This window comes from Protopterus annectens, chromosome 12.part0 (genome assembly GCF_019279795.1).
Source record: "Protopterus annectens isolate FY-2018-M chromosome 12.part0, PAN1.0, whole genome shotgun sequence".
Classification (NCBI taxonomy): Eukaryota; Metazoa; Chordata; order Ceratodontiformes; family Protopteridae; genus Protopterus; species Protopterus annectens.
Genome location: NC_056746.1, coordinates 782,375,524 through 782,393,130, shown reverse-complemented (window position 1 = coordinate 782,393,130; position 17,607 = coordinate 782,375,524). Strand labels below are relative to the sequence as shown.

Genomic DNA, 17,607 nt, shown 5'->3' with positions numbered 1-17,607 from the left:
ACAGTATTATACATTATAAATGCAGATGATATTACTTTATACCTGATAAAAACAGAAAAGGACATTTCAGTGTTGTAGAACATTTTGAGACAGTTTCAGATCTTTTTGGGATGCAGAATTAATGAAGCTAAAACAAAGGCAATAGCTGAAAATTATGTACCCATAAAAAATTGGTTCAGCAATATCCATGTTTATGGGGACATGATAAAATGAAGTGCTTAGGAGTATGGGTTAAAAATGATTCCAATCTGGCATTTAAAGATATGTGGGAAGAGACTAAACAAAAGATAATACAAAAACTGAGAAATTGGAAGCTCTCTTTTATGGATACGGATAATAAGGCACAAGCAGTTAAAATGGTTTTAGTCCCTTTAGTCTTATACATGGGCCAGGCATATTTTTATCAACCAGAGGAGAAGTTGTGGATAGCAATTAATAAAGAGCTGAAGAACTTTATCTGGGAGGGGGAAGACAACAAGAGTCAAGTGGGATAAGCTGATTTTTTCCAATAGAATGGGGGACTGGGATTACCTGATTTGAAGGGATACATCAGACCAACACAGTTAAGGCTCATATACATAGCACAAGCAGAAACCTATAATTCAAAGTGGAAAGGAATGATGATGAAACAGAGGAGAAGCTCATGAAACAAGGATGGACTGGAATTTTGGATGCAAACCTTTAAGGAGAATAACAGTAATCATACAGAATATTATATTCATAAAGTAGCAGAAAGTATCCTAAGAACTAAACCAACACGGGATTTGAGAAAGGAGAGTTTGCCGATAGGGATGACTACAATTAGGGATAGAGACAATAGACAAGAGGGGGCTGGAATTTATTGGAGAAAACTATCAAAGGAACCAAGGTATTGGGAACAAATAACTGGAGAGGGAAAGGTAATAGAAGATGCCAAGAATTTATTTGGACTGCAGGTTAGAGATTGACTTGCCTATCAAGAATTGATATCAAAGTGTAGGCAAAGAGAAGTAAATAGGGGGTCCTAAACAAAAGACCAGTATTGGTAGAGTTTTTAGTAAAATCTAGAACAGAAGCTGCTGTTTAAAAGGAGCATTTAAAATATTGATTGATAACTATAAGAATCAATCGGAGGATGTTAGAAAGGCTTGGGAAGAGAGATCGGATAAGCAATTTGCAAAGAAACAATGGGGGCTATATGTATGTTTCCCAAATATGCAACAAAATCCTCAAAAGATTTACAGTTTTTGTTTGGAAATGTTTACCTGGGTATTTTTATACCCCAAGCAGACTCCAGAGAATTTTTCCTCAGGTAGACAGCAAATGTTGGAGGTGTGATAGGGAAGAAAGGGGTAACTGGGAACATATTTTCTGGAGGGGTATGATGAGTTGGCAGACTTTAAAGATTCCCTGCAGACTACTATAGCAGAGATACTGGGTGAGCAAATTGGTGTATCTAGGGAAATTACGTTTCTGAGCTATGATACAGAATCTGAATTGCCTCGACATAGTAAGACCTTGCTGAGTCTAATTATAGTGGCTGTCAAAAAGCATTTGATAGAAAATGGGAATTAAAGTCTAAACCAACTGTACTAGAAGTAGTGAATATAGTAAGAGAGGTAAAATATTTGGAAATGGGATCTTTAGAAAAGGATAGAAGCAAATTGCATAGCAATAAATAAAAAAAATGTTTAATAAAGAATGCGTTTTATCGCTCTAAAAAGTAAAAAAATAAGGAAGAAGGGTGAGAATTTCACAAAAGAAACAAAGACAAACTGATTTCAGAAAAGCATTTGAGGTTGGTTTGGGTGATTCTGATATTGAGATACCAGACGAAGTTGCAGGAATCAGCAAAACAAACCTAGGATGCTTTTGTGAAATCAGCTTGTCTGTGTTTCTTTTGCAGTTTTCACTCTTTTTCCTTATTTTTTACTCTATAGCGTGACTGAATAAAAAGCATTTTTTATTATTATTTTTTTACTTATATTTTAATGAAAAACTAAAAAAGGTGGGAAATCATCAATGCAGGCAACAGCTACTTCAAGTGAGAACCAGTCATTACACAATAGACAGTATTCAGCACCCATCGAGGAGTGTGATAGAGCTATGAAGCCAGTTTCAATAAAAAGCATTCTAATAATAATATAGTAATAATAACAGTAAAAATGGGAATTGTGGGAACAACACATATGGGGAGAAATTAGGTTTAAAAAGAAGGCAAGATTTGAATAAACAACGTAGTTTGAATGTTTTAACGGAGATGTCTGTACAATGTGGAATGGGAAGATTTCCCTTTTCTGCACTGTAGTGCGATCTCGGAGTTGGTATATTTAAAGAGTAGGGGGTGTGGGGGGTGCAGGGGGCTTGCCTCCCTGCTTAAAACGTTCAGGTAGGTTATTTGTGTAGTTTATTTCTTTTTATTAGATATTTGAACTTTTAAAAGTTTGATCATATGGTGTCAACCGTATGACAGTCGAACTTTTGAAAGTTTGTTTATCTAATATAGACCCACGTAATGTTTGTCTGACAGTAATTGGGTAGCTACAACCAAAATTATGTCAATATGGTTTGTGATGTATAATGCTTGTAACTATGATTATGTCAATATGGTTTGTTTTCATTTATACAAATGTATGATTGCCTGTGTCATAAGTGGTAATTTAACAAAGCTATTCCTTATTTAAAAAAAAAGATTGAATATCCACATTAATGTTAAACTAGCATTATGCAAACATATCAAAGGGCCACTGGCTTCTTCTGTATAACCCACAAGTATTACTTGCAAAAGTCCCAAAGCACAAAATACTGGATTTAATAAATAGTGGATATTGGATTTAAGTATTTATTTAAAAAAAGAAAGAAAGAAAACAAATAATACAGCCCACACTATCACTTTGTATCTTGCTGCTGCCTTAGGAAAAGGAGTTCCTGAACTTGATTGTAAACTTGATTAAATTAGCATATGCATATTCTGTAAATAGCTGACTTTTTCAGTTGTCTCAGTTGCAGAGTGATCTGGTTAACTTTTTACTGTTACTTTTTATTGTCGAACTTAGACAATTCACTGATTTTTAGTTAATTCCATCATAATTACTTACAATGAGAAATGCCATACCATCATCATCATCATCTTCTTCTTCTTTCGGCTGTCATGTTAGGGGTTGCCACAGCAGATCACCTGTTTCCATTTCTTCCTGTCCTCTGCATCTTGCTCTGTCACACCAACCACCTGCATGTCCTCTCTCACCACATCCATAAACCTTATCTTAGGCCTTCCTCGTTTCCTGTTACCCGGCAGCTTCATCCTCAGCATCTTTTTCCAATATACTCAGCATCCCTGCTCAGCACATGTCCAAACTAACATAATCTTGCCTCTCTGGCTTTGTCTCCAAACCTTCCAACCTTGGCTGACCGTCTAATATACTTATTCCTAATCCTGTCCACCCTCGTCACACACAGTGCAAATCTTAACTTCTTTAACTCTGCCACATCCAGCTCAAACTCCTGCCATTTTGTCAATGCCACTGTCTCCAACTCATATAACATAGCTGGTCTCACTACCCTCTTGTAGACCTTCCCTTTCACTCTTACAGGTACTTGTCTGTCACAAATCACTCCTGACACTCTTCTCCACCCACTCCATCCTGCCTGTACTCTCTTCTTCACCTCTCTTCCACACTCACTGTTACTCTGAATTATTGACCCCAAGTATTTAAACTCATCCACCTTCGCCACCTCAACTCCTTGCATCCTCACCATTCCTCTATCCTCTCTCTCATTCACACACATATATTCTGTCTTAGTCCTGCTGACCTTCATTCCTCTTCTCTCTAGAACATATCTCCATCTCTCCAGGGTCTCCTCCACCAGTTCCCTACTCTCACTACAGATCACAATGTCATCTGCAAACATCATAGTCCACAGGTACTCCTGTATGATCTTGTCTGTCAACCTGTCCATCACCATTGCAAATAAGAAAGGACTCAGAGCTGATCCTTGATATAACCCCACCTCCACCTTAAACGCATCTGTCACTCCCACAGCAGACCTCACCACTGTCACACTACCCTCGTACATATCCTGTACCACTCTTACATACTTCTCTGACACTCCTGACTTTCTCATACAATACCACAACTCTTCTCTAGGCACCCTGTCATATGCTTTCTCTAAGTCTACAAAAACACAATGCAACTCCTTCTGACATTCTCTGTACTTCTCCATCAACAATCTCAGAGCAAACATCGCATCTGTAGTGCTCTTTCCTGGCATGAAACCATACTGCTGATCACTAATCATCACTTCCCTTCTTAACCTAGCTTCCACTACTCTTTCCCATAACTTCATGCTGTGACTGATCAATTTAATCCCTCTGTAGTTACTACAGCTCTGCACATCACCCTTATTCTTAAAAATCTGTACCAAAACACTTTTTCTCCATTCCTCACGCATCCTCTCACTTTCCAAGATTTCATTAAACAATCTGGTTAAAAACTCCACTGCTATTTCACCTAAACACCTCCATGCTTCCACAGGTATGTCATCTGGGCCAACAGCCTTTCCATTCTTCATCCTCTTCATAGCTATCCTTACTTCCTCCTTGCTAATCCATTGTACTTCAAATGCCATACCATAACAAATATTGATATATACCTCATCAACGTATTGTATTTATTAAAGAGTGGTGTAGGTATGTTCCATCCTTTAATATGCACATCTTTACAACATATCTATATATTTGAGCAGGGATTCCAGGCTTTTTACTTATTTAATAAATCAATGCTGTGTTCCACATTGCTGGATAGTTTGTACTTGTTCTGTTTTTCTTGGTAAGTCTGATGAATAGGTCACACTGGGTTACAGAGACATTATCTGGGTTTAATGATTTTGAAAAATTAAAGTTCTTTAACAGGCTTTTTATTTATGGTTTTAATATAAATCAAGATTTATTTGCATTGTCTATCTTCTCTGAGATCCTAATTTGCTGATTTTTGTCTTTCTGCAGACCGCCAGTGGGACTTAAGCAACTACCATCTCATGGATCTTGGCCGTCCACATCACTCCATCCGTTGCATGGCAGTTGTCCACGATAAAGTATGGTGTGGTTACAAGAACAAAGTCCATGTCATTCAACCAAAGACCATGCAGATTGAGGTAGGTAACAGACAAGAGACCTTTGCAGAAAATCTTTATGCACACTTGATGCTTTGTTTTAGTACAGTGTTTTACTAAGCATGCCTCTGTTTTCCTTCCTGCAGAAATCCTTTGATGCCCACCCACGTAGGGAGAGTCAGGTGCGACAGCTAGCTTGGATAGGTGATGGTGTGTGGGTCTCAATTCGCTTAGATTCTACGCTGCGACTTTATCATGCACATACCCATCAACATTTGCAAGATGTGGATATTGAGCCATATGTTAGTAAGATGCTGGGTAAGAATGAAAGAATACATCCTTTGCTTATTATAAAATGTGCATAGTTTTTACTAGACTGTATGCTATAACACTAATGACATTTCCAAGGCTGTCACTGTTGTCAGGCTCCATTTAGGTGCTACAGTATGGAAAATGTACACACTAGTTGAGGATTTGTACACAAATACTGTCACCCACCTACTCAGGAATAAATAACAGGTAATGTTGTCCACAGAGTATTTTTGACCTGTTCTGTCCTGGTCTCACTAAAAATGTGTCTTGCCCAGCTGAATAAAAATAAATTGATTATATATAGTGGGAGAGTATGTGTGTGTGTGTGTGTGTGTGTGTGTGTGTGTGTGTGTGTGTGTGTGTGTGTGTGTATGTGTGTGTGTGTGTCTGCACGTGCACGCATGTAGGATTACGAGAGATATTGTACCAGACATGTTGCATATTTTTGTTGGTTTTGTTGGACTAAAGAAAAAGGAGTTCTAGTTAATGTTTGACATAGAGAGAAAAGTATTATAAATATGAAACTTCCCAGTGAACATTCATCTCTCAAACACCCGAATTCATAAAGGGTTGATCACTATGACAGAGCACACATTTACTTAAACACCGTATCACACAGCAGTAATCCCGTATTTTACCCCCCCATATCTCTCTTACTTAACAACCATAGGGAAAGGAACGGCTGAATTCAGTGGCTGCACCGTCTACAGTCTCACAGTCCCAATATTTACTTTTATTTATTTATTTATCTATTTATTTATTTATGTTTGTCTTGTTTACTAGGAAAGTCCGACTGGCTAATACCCATTTTCAGCAGAGGCCTGGGTAGAAAAGCTCCATTTGATTACATTGTATTATATTAAGTCCCAGATAAACACAGTGCAGTTAAATTTCTATTTACATTTATACACATACAATAGTTGTACTATGTGTGTTTAAGGGCCATTGTGTTACACTTAAGGAAGAGGGAGTTTGTCACTGTCACTGAGCAGGGGTTATGCTAAAGGTTGTAGTGTCAATACTGATGAGTAAGGGGAAGACAGATCCTGAAAATGCCATTCATGCTGAGTAGGATGCTTTTCGGTGCATGTTAACGACACCGCATGCAACTTTCCAACTAACATTAGCAGAGATGACATTCACGGCACCTCTGCTTTGTAGGCATATGGCACTCTGTACCTCTTCTTATCAGGACAGAGTACAGTTTTACAGTGTAGAGTTCCTTGATCCATCCATGTGTAATTCCCAGCTGTATGGATATAGCTTACCATGTTTGGGAGGAGATGAGGGGGAGTCAGATGAGGCTGTCCGGGTTTTAGTCTACAGGATGGTTCATAGAAATAACAATAAATTTTAAGTAAATGAACTCTGAAGCATGTACAACTGTTTTTACTTCTGAGCTGGGCTCAGCAGGATTTTTGTGAAAACGTTTATTCTCTAATGAAAATAATCTGTCTGAAAAGCCATTTCCATGAGGAATCAGAGTAATAAACAGCCAAATAGATGCTAGTGGAAATCTCATAGAGCAGATTAAAGTGGTAGTCTGCAGTGCTAAGACATTGTTTAGACTACAGCTTCCAACTGATGTTCTTCGTGTTTCACTGTTGCAGTCATCACATTAGGGTTATCTGCCTGCAGGTAGCCCTCAGCCAGCCTGAATACCAGAGTCTTCAGATTCCTGCGTCGGATGCTGTCTCTTCTTCCATGATGTCAGGTCATCAGGGGTATAAAACATGCAGCCGATGCCATTACATCAGTCTTTCTTGCTGTGCGGTGCCCGAAGCAGAAGCAGTTCACAAGTGCCGGTCGGCCGACACCTGAAATTTTCGTTTTCGAATTTCAGACCCAAAGTCTTCAAAAAAGATAAGTCCCCCGTTGGGGATCCTTTTTCTTGCTTCAACTGATTTCAGTAAAAGTTAACAATTGTCTTACCTGTAGAAAGCAAATACCTCATAAAGATTTTAATTCGTACTGCATCCCCTGTTTAGGCCCAGACCACGACGTACCTTGCTGTCATTTTGTGCCTTGTATTCGTCGTCAGGCTATCTTTGCAGAAAATTATTTTCGTACTCAGTCTCTGTACTCCGAAATGGCTTTGTTAATACATCTGACTACTGATATTCTGAAAAAAAATGTAAAGATAAAGACAGAGGCTGACCGCATAGGTCCAAAACTGCCGACGACGCTTCTGTTAAGCTAGTCGCCAGTCCGCCGGTACTCAATGAGGTGCTTTCGCAGCCCCTGATACCCGCTACTTCAGATTCGCAGGCCTCTACTGAGACCCATTCGGAATGCAGTATACCGCGAGATGCTTCTTCGACTATGAAACCTGTGGATATCTCTACCTTGGATGGGTCCGAAGCCGCTGTGCAGGCACTGGCTTCTGAGGGTGTATTCAGGCCTACAGAATTCCATTTCAAACTGACGCCACCTTCTTCATCCAAGCCTAAAACTCGCACCACACCTGGAAAACCGACATCCAAACCGCATGCTCAGGCCCATATGCCTAAAAAACAAATGCTTAGAATGGCTGAAGACCTTATTACCTTAATTAGGGGAAGCCAGCCTTCCCCCTCTAAGAGACCTAGAACTGATTTTCCCTCTGATTCTTCTGATCAGGAATGTGATATTTCTGTTCCTTCTGATTACCAGGATTTGCCCTTATCTGCCTGTGGGGATTCTGATGTAGAGGATTCCATTCCCTCTGCTTCCCCTCCAGAAGATTTTTCTTTTGGTGAAAACCTGCACACTCTTAGGGAGCATTTCTGCTGGGAAAGCCAGGATTACTCTGATTTCAAAAAGAGGCTTAGGGAATTCTTACTCCTTCTCCAACACAGGCCTTTAGCTATCCCTCCTGTTCTGGACATTGTAGATGATGCTTTCTTGGAATCTAGCCTTTCCCCAGACACTTTACCTCCAGCTCCCAAAAAACCTGACAGGTATTACAGAGTACCTGACTCTCACAAGTTCCTCTTCAAGAATCCTACTGCTGATCCAGAGACCATTTCCCAAGGACCAAAAGACATTAAGGCTACTGCTGCCAAAAATCCTACCCCTTCTGATAGAGATTCTAGAGCCTTAGATAGATGGGGTAAGAAGGCATACACTTCTGCTACTTTGGCCATTAGGGCTTTAAATTGCCAGTTTCATATGTTAAAAGTACCAGCAGCATATTATGGGACTACTTAAGCAGAATATTATGTTGATTCCTGACTGTGCCGAACACAAAGAATTACAGGATTTAATGCATTCTGCAGAACAAGTTGGTAAACATACTTTGCAGTGTGGTTTTGACTCTTTAGAAGCATCTTGCAGGGCTGCTGTAACTGGGTCTGTACTTAGAAGGCATGCTTGGCTTAAGGAGCAAAACTTGCCAGATCATGTTAAAGCTAAATTACTGGATGCTCCCTTAAACCAAGACTGCCTGTTTGGCAACAAAGCAGAAGAAGTCCTCAAAAGGATGGAGGAAAAAGCTAAATCTATGCAAACTGTTAAAGATTTCCTACAAGTACAGCCTCCCAGATTTAGTAGGCATTGGCTTTCAAAGAATTGGTCCTTTCCAGTCTCTTCCAGGCCTTCTCAGTCCAAACCCAGGAACAGCAGACCACTTAGGTAACAGTCTCAGGCTGCACACAGGCCTAAGCAGTGGGGGGCTCCCACTTCCAAAGCAGGGAGTAGTAAGCCACCCCCCTACGGAAAAATGACACAATGACTTAACCTTAACCCTTCCAAGCCCTGCTCACCTGCCTGCTAGCTTAGGAGGAAAGCTCGCCGTGCATGCAAAAAACTGGGAACTCATTACCCAGGACAAATGGGTTTTGAATATAGTTTCCCAAGGATACAGATTCCACTTCCACACCCTACCAACTCCAAACAGTTGGCCAGATCTACCCCCAAATCAGTGAGCGGAGGCCCAACAGCAGGTTCTCTCTCTTCTAAGTATCAGGGCTATTCAATCTGTCCCAGCAGAAGAAATGGGACAAGGTTTTTATTCAAGACTTTTCCTAATACCCAGAAAAGACAGCTCCTGGAGTCCTATTCTGGACCTCTCTATTCTAAACACCTTTCTGGTAATCCCAAAATTCAAAATGCTAACACTTCAACAGCTTCTTCCTATGCTATGCAAAGATGCCTGTTTGGCAGCCTTAGACTTAAAGGAAGCTTACCTGCACATTCCAATAACAGAATCTTGCAGGAAATACCTACGCTTCAGGACAGGCTCCATGCACTATCAGTTATCTGCACTTCCCTTTGGCTTATCTACTGTGCCCAGGGCATTCACAAAGTGTCTAGCTCCAGCCATTGCATTTTGCAGGCAGAGAAATATTCAGATATACCCATACTTGGACGATTGTCTGATTCAGGCAGAAAGCCAGGACTTGCTATTACAACATCTGGCATTCTTAAAGAAACTTCTAACCTCACTGGGGTACACCATAAACAAAAGGAAATCTCACCTAGTACCATGCCAACAGATTGTATTCCAGGGAGCAAGCTTGAACACAACTTCCCAGATGGCTTTCCTCACTCCAGAGAAACAAGTTTATTTGACAACCTACTTCAAACTATTGGCACAAAACCCCAGCTATCTGCAAGCCCTGGGGTTCATGGCCTCTTGCATTATACTAATTCCATATGTAAGACTGCATATGAGGAAACTACAATAGTATTTAAAAAGCCTATGGTGTCAACATTCTCAGGACCTGGAATCAATGATTCCTATGATTCCTTGTATAAAGACAGAGTTCCTTTGGTGGGTAGAGGCCTGCTACCACAACAAGGGGCTCCCTTTCACTCTACTCCCTGCTGCCCAAACCCTAACAACAGATGCATTAGACTATGCATGGGGGGCTCACTTGGCAGGGCAGTGCATTCAAAGCAAATGGAACCCAAGACAGATGCACCTGCATATCAATTAAAAAGAAATGTTAGCTGTACAGAATTCACTGACAGCCTTCAAAGACTGCATTCTTCCAGGACAACTATTGGTAAAGACAGACAACACCACAGTTATGTGGTACATAAACAAGCAGGGGGGAACCCACTCGTACCCTCTCTGCAGACTAGCCATGACTCTGTGGAATACAGCCTTGAGCTACCAAGTGCACCTACAAGCTCAATTCCTGCCAGGCAAGCTAAATTCACTGCAGACGGCTTAAGCAGAAATCTCATGGACCCACATGAATGGAAACTGGAACCAAAAATATTCATCCTCTTGAGGAACAAATGGGGGACTCCGGAGGTAGACCTGTTTGCCTGCCTCAGAACTAAAAATTGGACAAATTCTGCACAAGGATTCCCCACAACCAAGCTTGTTAAGTGGATGCCCCGTCCTTTACCTATGAAAACCTTTCCCCCTCTGCCTCTCCTCTCGAAGGTTCTGCTAAAGATCAAACAGGACAAGTCAAGGACAATACTGATTGCACCAGACTGGCCATGCCAGCACTGGTATCCCCTCTTGCGCAGTATGACACTGCTGGAACCATAGCACCTGCCTCAGACCCCTTCCCTGCTGTCCCAGCAGTTGGGCCAGATTTTGCACCCTCAGCTTCAAACCTTGAACCTTGCAGCCTGGCTAATTCCTTGAGCTCTCCAATAGCATCCCTCAGTAAGCAGGTGCTAGACATCATTCTGGAGGCAAGGAGGCCTAATACTAGAAAATCATATGCTGAAAAGTGGAAAAGATACTGTTCCTGGAGCCAGACTCAGGGGATGGGCACAACGGTGCCCTGCTTACCTCATATTCTTCAGTTCTTAACAGAAATGCTCCACAAGGGCCTATCCTTCTCCTCAATTAAAATGCATGCCTCTGCCATTTCAGCTCATTATAATACTGAGCCACGCCTCTTCTCTTACCCCCTGCTAAAACAGTTCCTTAGAGGAGCCAACAATTTAAGACCCCCAGGAGAGCCCCCACTCCAGCCTGTGACCTTAACTTTGTATTGGAAAAGCTCACTCTCCCCCCCTTTGAGCCAGCTGCAGCAGCAGAGTTGAAATTCCTTTCTTGGAAAACAGCCTTCCTTCTAGCCATCACTTCAGCAAGAAGAGTGTCTGAATTACAGGCCCTCATGGCAGTGGAACCTTTCATTATCTTCCATGTGGACAGGGTTTCCCTCAGGACTAATCATTTCTTTATGCCCAAGGTGATGTCTAGTGTGGCCCTAAATCAGTCCATTCATTTGCCTACTTTTTCCCTAATCCACAAAACAAAGGGGAATGAATACTGCACTCTCTGGACGTGCACAGACATCTTAGATTTTATTTGGTCAGGACTAAGCCTTTCAGAAAATCTGAACAGCTGCTAGTTGACTTTGCTGCAGGGCAGAGCGGAAGGCCATTTCCAAGCAAACCATTTCCAAATGGATAGACCATTGCATTCATTTCTGCTACAAGCACCATGGAAAACCTATCCCACAGGGGATAAGATCACATTCCACCAGGGCTGCATCTACCTCTGCAGCCTTTCTCAGAGGAGTCCCTACCAGGGAGATCCTAGAAGCTGCTACCTGGAGCTCTGTACATACCTTCACCAAGCATTACCACATGCCTATTTTTTTCTGAATCCAGAGCTGGTTTTGCCACTGCAGTCTTGCAGGACGTAATAGCTGGCCCTAATGCTCTCTAACTTCCTCCTCCCTTCCTTAGCTTTGGGAATCAACCCAAATGTGATAACTGCAACAGTGAGGCACGAAGAACATAGTACAATTGTGTACACTTACCGTAAATGTAGATGTTCGAGTGTATTCACTGTTGCAGTCCTGGTTACCCTCCCTCCAGCTCCCTGACTTCTCTTGGCTCTACCTTTCCTTCTTGTTTGGTATATTTAAGTTTTCTGGTGTATTTGCTTTTTGATGGAGGGGTACCATAACATATAATTGCTTCCCATTGTGGGGGCACCTGACATCTGGGGCAAGAAAAACTGATGTAATGGCGTCGGCTGCATGTTTTATACCCCTTACAACCTGACGTCATGGAAGAAGAGACAGCATCCGATGCAGGAATCTGAAGACTCTGGCATTTGGCTGAGGGCTACCTGCAGGCAGATAACCCTAATGTGATGACTGCAACAGTGAATACACTTGAACATCTATATTTATGGTAAGTGTGCACAACTATACTTTTTGATTCTCACACTCTCACTTATGAAAGACTAAAATATTTGAACTTGCACAGTGTCTCATACAGAGATTTAAGATGACCTTATTTGGGTATTTTGGGCCTTTAGAGGCAACCACCTCTGGGAATCTTTGGAGTTGTCTGAGATAGTAGCTGATACATGGAATAGACCACCAATGTACATTAAAGCAAGCATTAATGAAGATATTTTTATGAACAGCCTGAACAGTTATTATGGAAACAACTGTTTTAGTATATTGGCATGCTAGAAGGGCCATTAATGCCCATGTTTGAAATATTTGTATGTATGCATTAATATTGTGTCCTCTTCCTCAGTATAATGTAGAAACGTGCATATTTCCTGATTTGTCTGTGTCACAGCTTCTTCTTGTAACATGACTGAGATGGCAGCAAACGTATAAACTCTAATCTAGCATATGTACATGTGGGCCTTAAAATTAGCTAACATTGTCACAGACTTAATAATATATCATTCCTTGTTGTGGCTTTTGCATTCCAGATAACAGCTGAAGGTAAGACAGTTGGCTGTCCTCAACAGTTCAAGTAATCTGTCCAATGGCAATGTTCCAGAATGTTCCTAACTAGACATTGGTCTGGAAGGGAAAAATGGATAAATTAAGGCTTGCAAAACTTATTAAAAATGTAGTTTATATCGAGCATATAGATTCTTCTTTTTATAGGTTGCATGGTTATAACCAGGCAGGGGTTAAACAGATACTAGGGAGGCAGTGTATTTTGGGGACTGTTGATTTTCTTTTTTTAATACACTGGCAGGGTCAACCAGATTCTTGTGGTCTGTGTGTTTTGGGGGGCTGTTGATGACTGTCCTCAGTTCTGTATTGGAATGTTTAATGTTTTGTGGTATGTATGTATCACTAATGGAAATGACATTATACATTTAGATATCTACCCGTAGAACACTGGCCTGTTTGGGCCATTTTACTGATTTAGCCCAGGAAATTAAAATAAAGTACAGACTACAAAATTGGTATTATAGCATGACAGGAAAGTAACAGAGTCCATAGGTTCATAGGTTCATAGGTAGATACTAGGCTATCTGCCCTAGGGTATTTATAAGCCTAGCCAGAGTGTATTTGGCCTCCGCCTCCCTATTAGATTAGCCAACTGTGCCTCTGTAAAGTAGGTCACAGAAGGTACCCTTTTAAGATTAGTTTACTGTGCCTCTGTCTAGCAGGGACACAGGAGAGATCCCAGGGGTGAATTTGCGATTTCCCATCCATGCGTCCAAATTTCGCTTGAAGAGGGTCAGCGAGGGGCTATGTCTAACATGAATTGGGATTCTATTCCAGAGTGAGGGGAGCCTTTGGGAAATGAATCTGTCCCTCCAGCATGTCCTATTTATTTTTGTGCTGAGGTTTAGGTCCCTGGAGCGTGTAGCTCTAAGGGGCTTGGATTTTTTGAGGTGGAGCATGTCCATTAATTCTGGGTTTGACATGGCTTTGTACGTCAGGCATAGATCGCCTCTGAGTAGGCGGTAAGCAACTGAGTAGAGCTGGAGTTTCTTTAGTCGAGCTGCATAGGACATCCGTTTGTAGCCCATGATCCTCTTGGTGAGGTACTTTTGGGATCTCTCCAGTTGCTGCAGGTGTCGGGTAAGGTACATCCCAAAAGGGGCATTGTATTCAATTATGGGCCTGATGAGTGACAGAGGGGCACAATGACCTCTCTTGATCTAGATGCGAACCCTTTCGTGATAAGGTGGGCTATATAGAAGGTCTTTCTAACCACTTTGGCAACGTGATTATCAAAGGAGAGATTACTATCTACGTTGGTCCCCAAATCTCTAATTACTTCTTCCGTACTTAATGGATTACCACCTATGTGGTAATTTGTGGGCACCTTGTTTTTCCCAAAGGGGATGACTATGCACTTTTTAGCATTTAGCTTGAGGCCGTGGCTCTGGCACCAAGCATCTGTCTCTGTGAGACCCTTTTGGAGGATGCTTGTGTCAGCTGGAGATTCGATTATGGCCCTCAGTTTGCAGTCATCTGCGAACTTTGTCAGCCATAATCCCCCCCCTGTGTTAGCCTGAACCTCAGAGAAGTATATACCAAACAAGAGAGGTCCCAGAACCGAGCCCTGTGGGATGCCACTTGTAACTGGTTTGGATTCGGACATAGCACCTGCGATTCTGACCATGTGGGTTCTATCTCGGAGCCAGTTTGCAACCCATCTTGTGATATAGGGGTTGATATTTAAGCTGGTAAGCTTATTTATGATGCCCGAGTGGGGTATTGTGTCGAAGGCTTTTGCGAGGTCCAGGTAGGCTGTGTGGACTACCTTGCCCTCATCTATGGCTTTGGTAACTGTTTCAAAGAAATCAACTAGGTTTAAGAGGCAAGATCTGCCCTTAACAAAGCCGAATTGGGTAGGGTCCAGTGTCTGGAGGCTCCCAATGTCTTTGTTTATGAGTTCCATGATAATACGCACCATAGCTTTACAGACCAGATTAGTCAGGCTTATGGGGCGATAGTTTCCGGGGTCCCTTGTGGCACCACCTTTGTGGAGTGGGACCACTGTAGCTGTACGCCATTCTTTGGGTACATATCCTGTAGTAAGGCTAAGTTTGAACAGTGACTTAATGTGAGGGTTCAGTTCTTCTTGGAGCTCGTGTAAGACACATCCTGGGACACCGTCCGGTCCCATAGATGCTGTGTTTTTTGCTTTGGAGAGGGCAGCTTTCACCTGTGCGTCTGTGATGTCAGGGAGGTTACATTCAGTTGAGATAGGCGTTTACTCCTTTGGGGGGGAAGGGGGGGAGAAGTTTGCACTGAATCTGTCTGCCAGGATGTTGGCTATGTCTGTAGGTTTGGTATATTTTGTACCGTTATGCAACAATTCAGAGCATATCTGGGAGTTTCTGCCCATGTTTCTGACATAACTAAAGAAGGCTTTGTGATTATCTTTAGTGTCTAGGGCAATTTTTCTTTCGAAACTGGCCTTTGATGATTTTATGAGGGATCGAAGTTTCTTGCTAATACTGATCAGAGATGCCTTCCCTTTTTGGGATTTTACTCCATCATGTAGTAGCTTCCTCCTTCTGTTGTATAGCTTATTTATGGCCGGGGTCCACCAGACCGGTCTCCTGTTTTTGGAGGAGTGAGTCTTGGTTTTATTTGGGATAGCACGATCCATGCATTCCTGCAGGTGCTCATAGAATGTATTTGTAAAGGATTCTGCGGATTGGGCTGTATTATCCTCTGGCCCAGGGGCTTTGAAGGATTCCACCTCAGTCTTGAGAAGTGCAAAGTTGGCTTTGGAGAAATTCTTTACAGTGATTTCCTTGGCTGGGGGTGGGGACAGGATATGAATGTCCAGGGAAATTTGTTTATGGTCTGATCTTACCAATGAGGGGTTTACCTCTGGTGTGGAACATAGAGTCCCCATGTTGGTGATGACCAGGTCCAATATGTTGTTCCCTCTTGTAGGAGTGGTGACCAGTTGTTCCATTGAGTTAGAGTTTATAAATTCAAGGAACCGTTGGGCGAGGGTGTTTAGGCTTGAGTAGTTTTCCCAGTCAATGTTTGGGTAGTTGAAGTCACCCAATAACATAGTGTTTGGAGAGACCTTCATATTCTCCAGTGTTCTCAGGAATGCCAAATGGGGTTCCTGTAATAGAGAGGGTGTTCTGTAGCAGGCTACAAACTGAAAGTCAGTTTTGCCTGCTGTTAGTTGCACATGGATGTTTTCCGATGCTTCGTGCAGTGCCACTAACCTGGAGGTGTAGGTATCTTTGATGAATATAGATACTCCCCCTCCTTTTGTGCTTCGGTCCAAGTTTTAGGGCCGAAACGCATGGTATGAGTTATAACCTGGTAGTGCTGGGGTGCTTTCAGGAGTCTTGAACCAGGTTTCTGTTACTGCACAGACATCGATTTCCTCCATACTGAGGAGAGTCTCGAGTGCGTGCATCTTGAGGTTTAGACTTCTGGCATTGAGTAGCATTACCTTTAGTTTTTTTATCTTTGGGTTGTCTATGGAGGTGGGTTTGTCCTTTGAGCCTTGCCTAAAAAGGCACTATGGGGGTGGCAAGAGCCTTGGCCAGTATACGAAAGCCTAAGGATGACAGGTGCAAGCCGTCCCTAGCAAAGCAACGTGGCTTGTTGAGCATGTCATCCCAGGCTGACAGACACTGGATCCCCTTTGAATGACACCAATACTTTAGCCAGTTGTTGAAACTGATCATTTTGTCTTTATACTGTGGCATCATTCTTGGTGAGGGCAAGATGCTACTCAAGGTCAAGGACATACCAGCCTGGGCTACATGGTCAGAGAGCTCTTCTATGTCTCTTTTCATGTAGTCCAGGGAGGTACGTCTCAGGTCATTCACACCAGCATGGACAATGACGGAGTCATACCTGTACTTGCTTTGGAGTGACCTGAGTGCTTGCGTTATGTGGCGGATCCTGACACCCGACAGGCAGCTTACAGTGACCTTCTCCTTGTTCAGTCTGGTGAGTGGGACGTCAGTGTGCCGGACAATAGAGTCCCCTATAACAAGTGTATTTTGTGTGTTGTTTGGCCTTATGGGCTGTGACTGTAAGGCACACTGATTTTGTGAGATATGTGATTTGTGGGTATTGTTGAGGGGTGGCTGTTGCTTGGATATCTGCTTAGGAGGTCTTTGCTGTTTAGGCCGATTTTTATTTAGAGCCTCCGAGTATGTTTTTGTGTGTTTATGTGTTGGGTATGCAGATGCAATAGGTCTGTGTGAGACTGGATTTGTGGTGTGGGTGGTTGCCTTTTCCTCCTGACTGACTGTGCCAGTCTTGGGTTGAGAGAGTTCTGCCTCCAGTTTGGCTGTGTAACTGCATCTCTCACATGTATTAGAGCTTGTTGGAAGGAGGAGAGGGTTGTCTGTGTACATAAGGCAATTGTAACATTGCCTCAAAATTCCCAGATTCACCAGCTGGACTGGAGAGTAACCTTGAAACTGACCCTTGGACATACCAGATTAGTATAGGGAACTGTTTTTTACTGATCAGATTAGGGAAGGGAACTGATTTTTCACTTGATCAGGAAGGACCAATTGGGAGTCTAATACTT

General features: G+C 42.3%; 1 protein-coding gene across 2 annotated transcripts in view; it reads left to right on the top strand.

Annotated features, from left to right (window-relative positions):
* LOC122816798 (C-Jun-amino-terminal kinase-interacting protein 3-like) overlaps positions 1–17,607 on the top strand; it is an 855,263-nt gene that overhangs the window by 231,153 nt on the left and 606,503 nt on the right. For both annotated transcript variants that reach the window (XM_044089825.1, XM_044089824.1), the window contains exons 3-4: positions 4,985–5,133; positions 5,238–5,409. In XM_044089825.1, the coding sequence (XP_043945760.1) occupies positions 4,985–5,133; positions 5,238–5,409 (321 nt within the window). The remainder of the gene's footprint in view (positions 1–4,984; positions 5,134–5,237; positions 5,410–17,607) is intronic.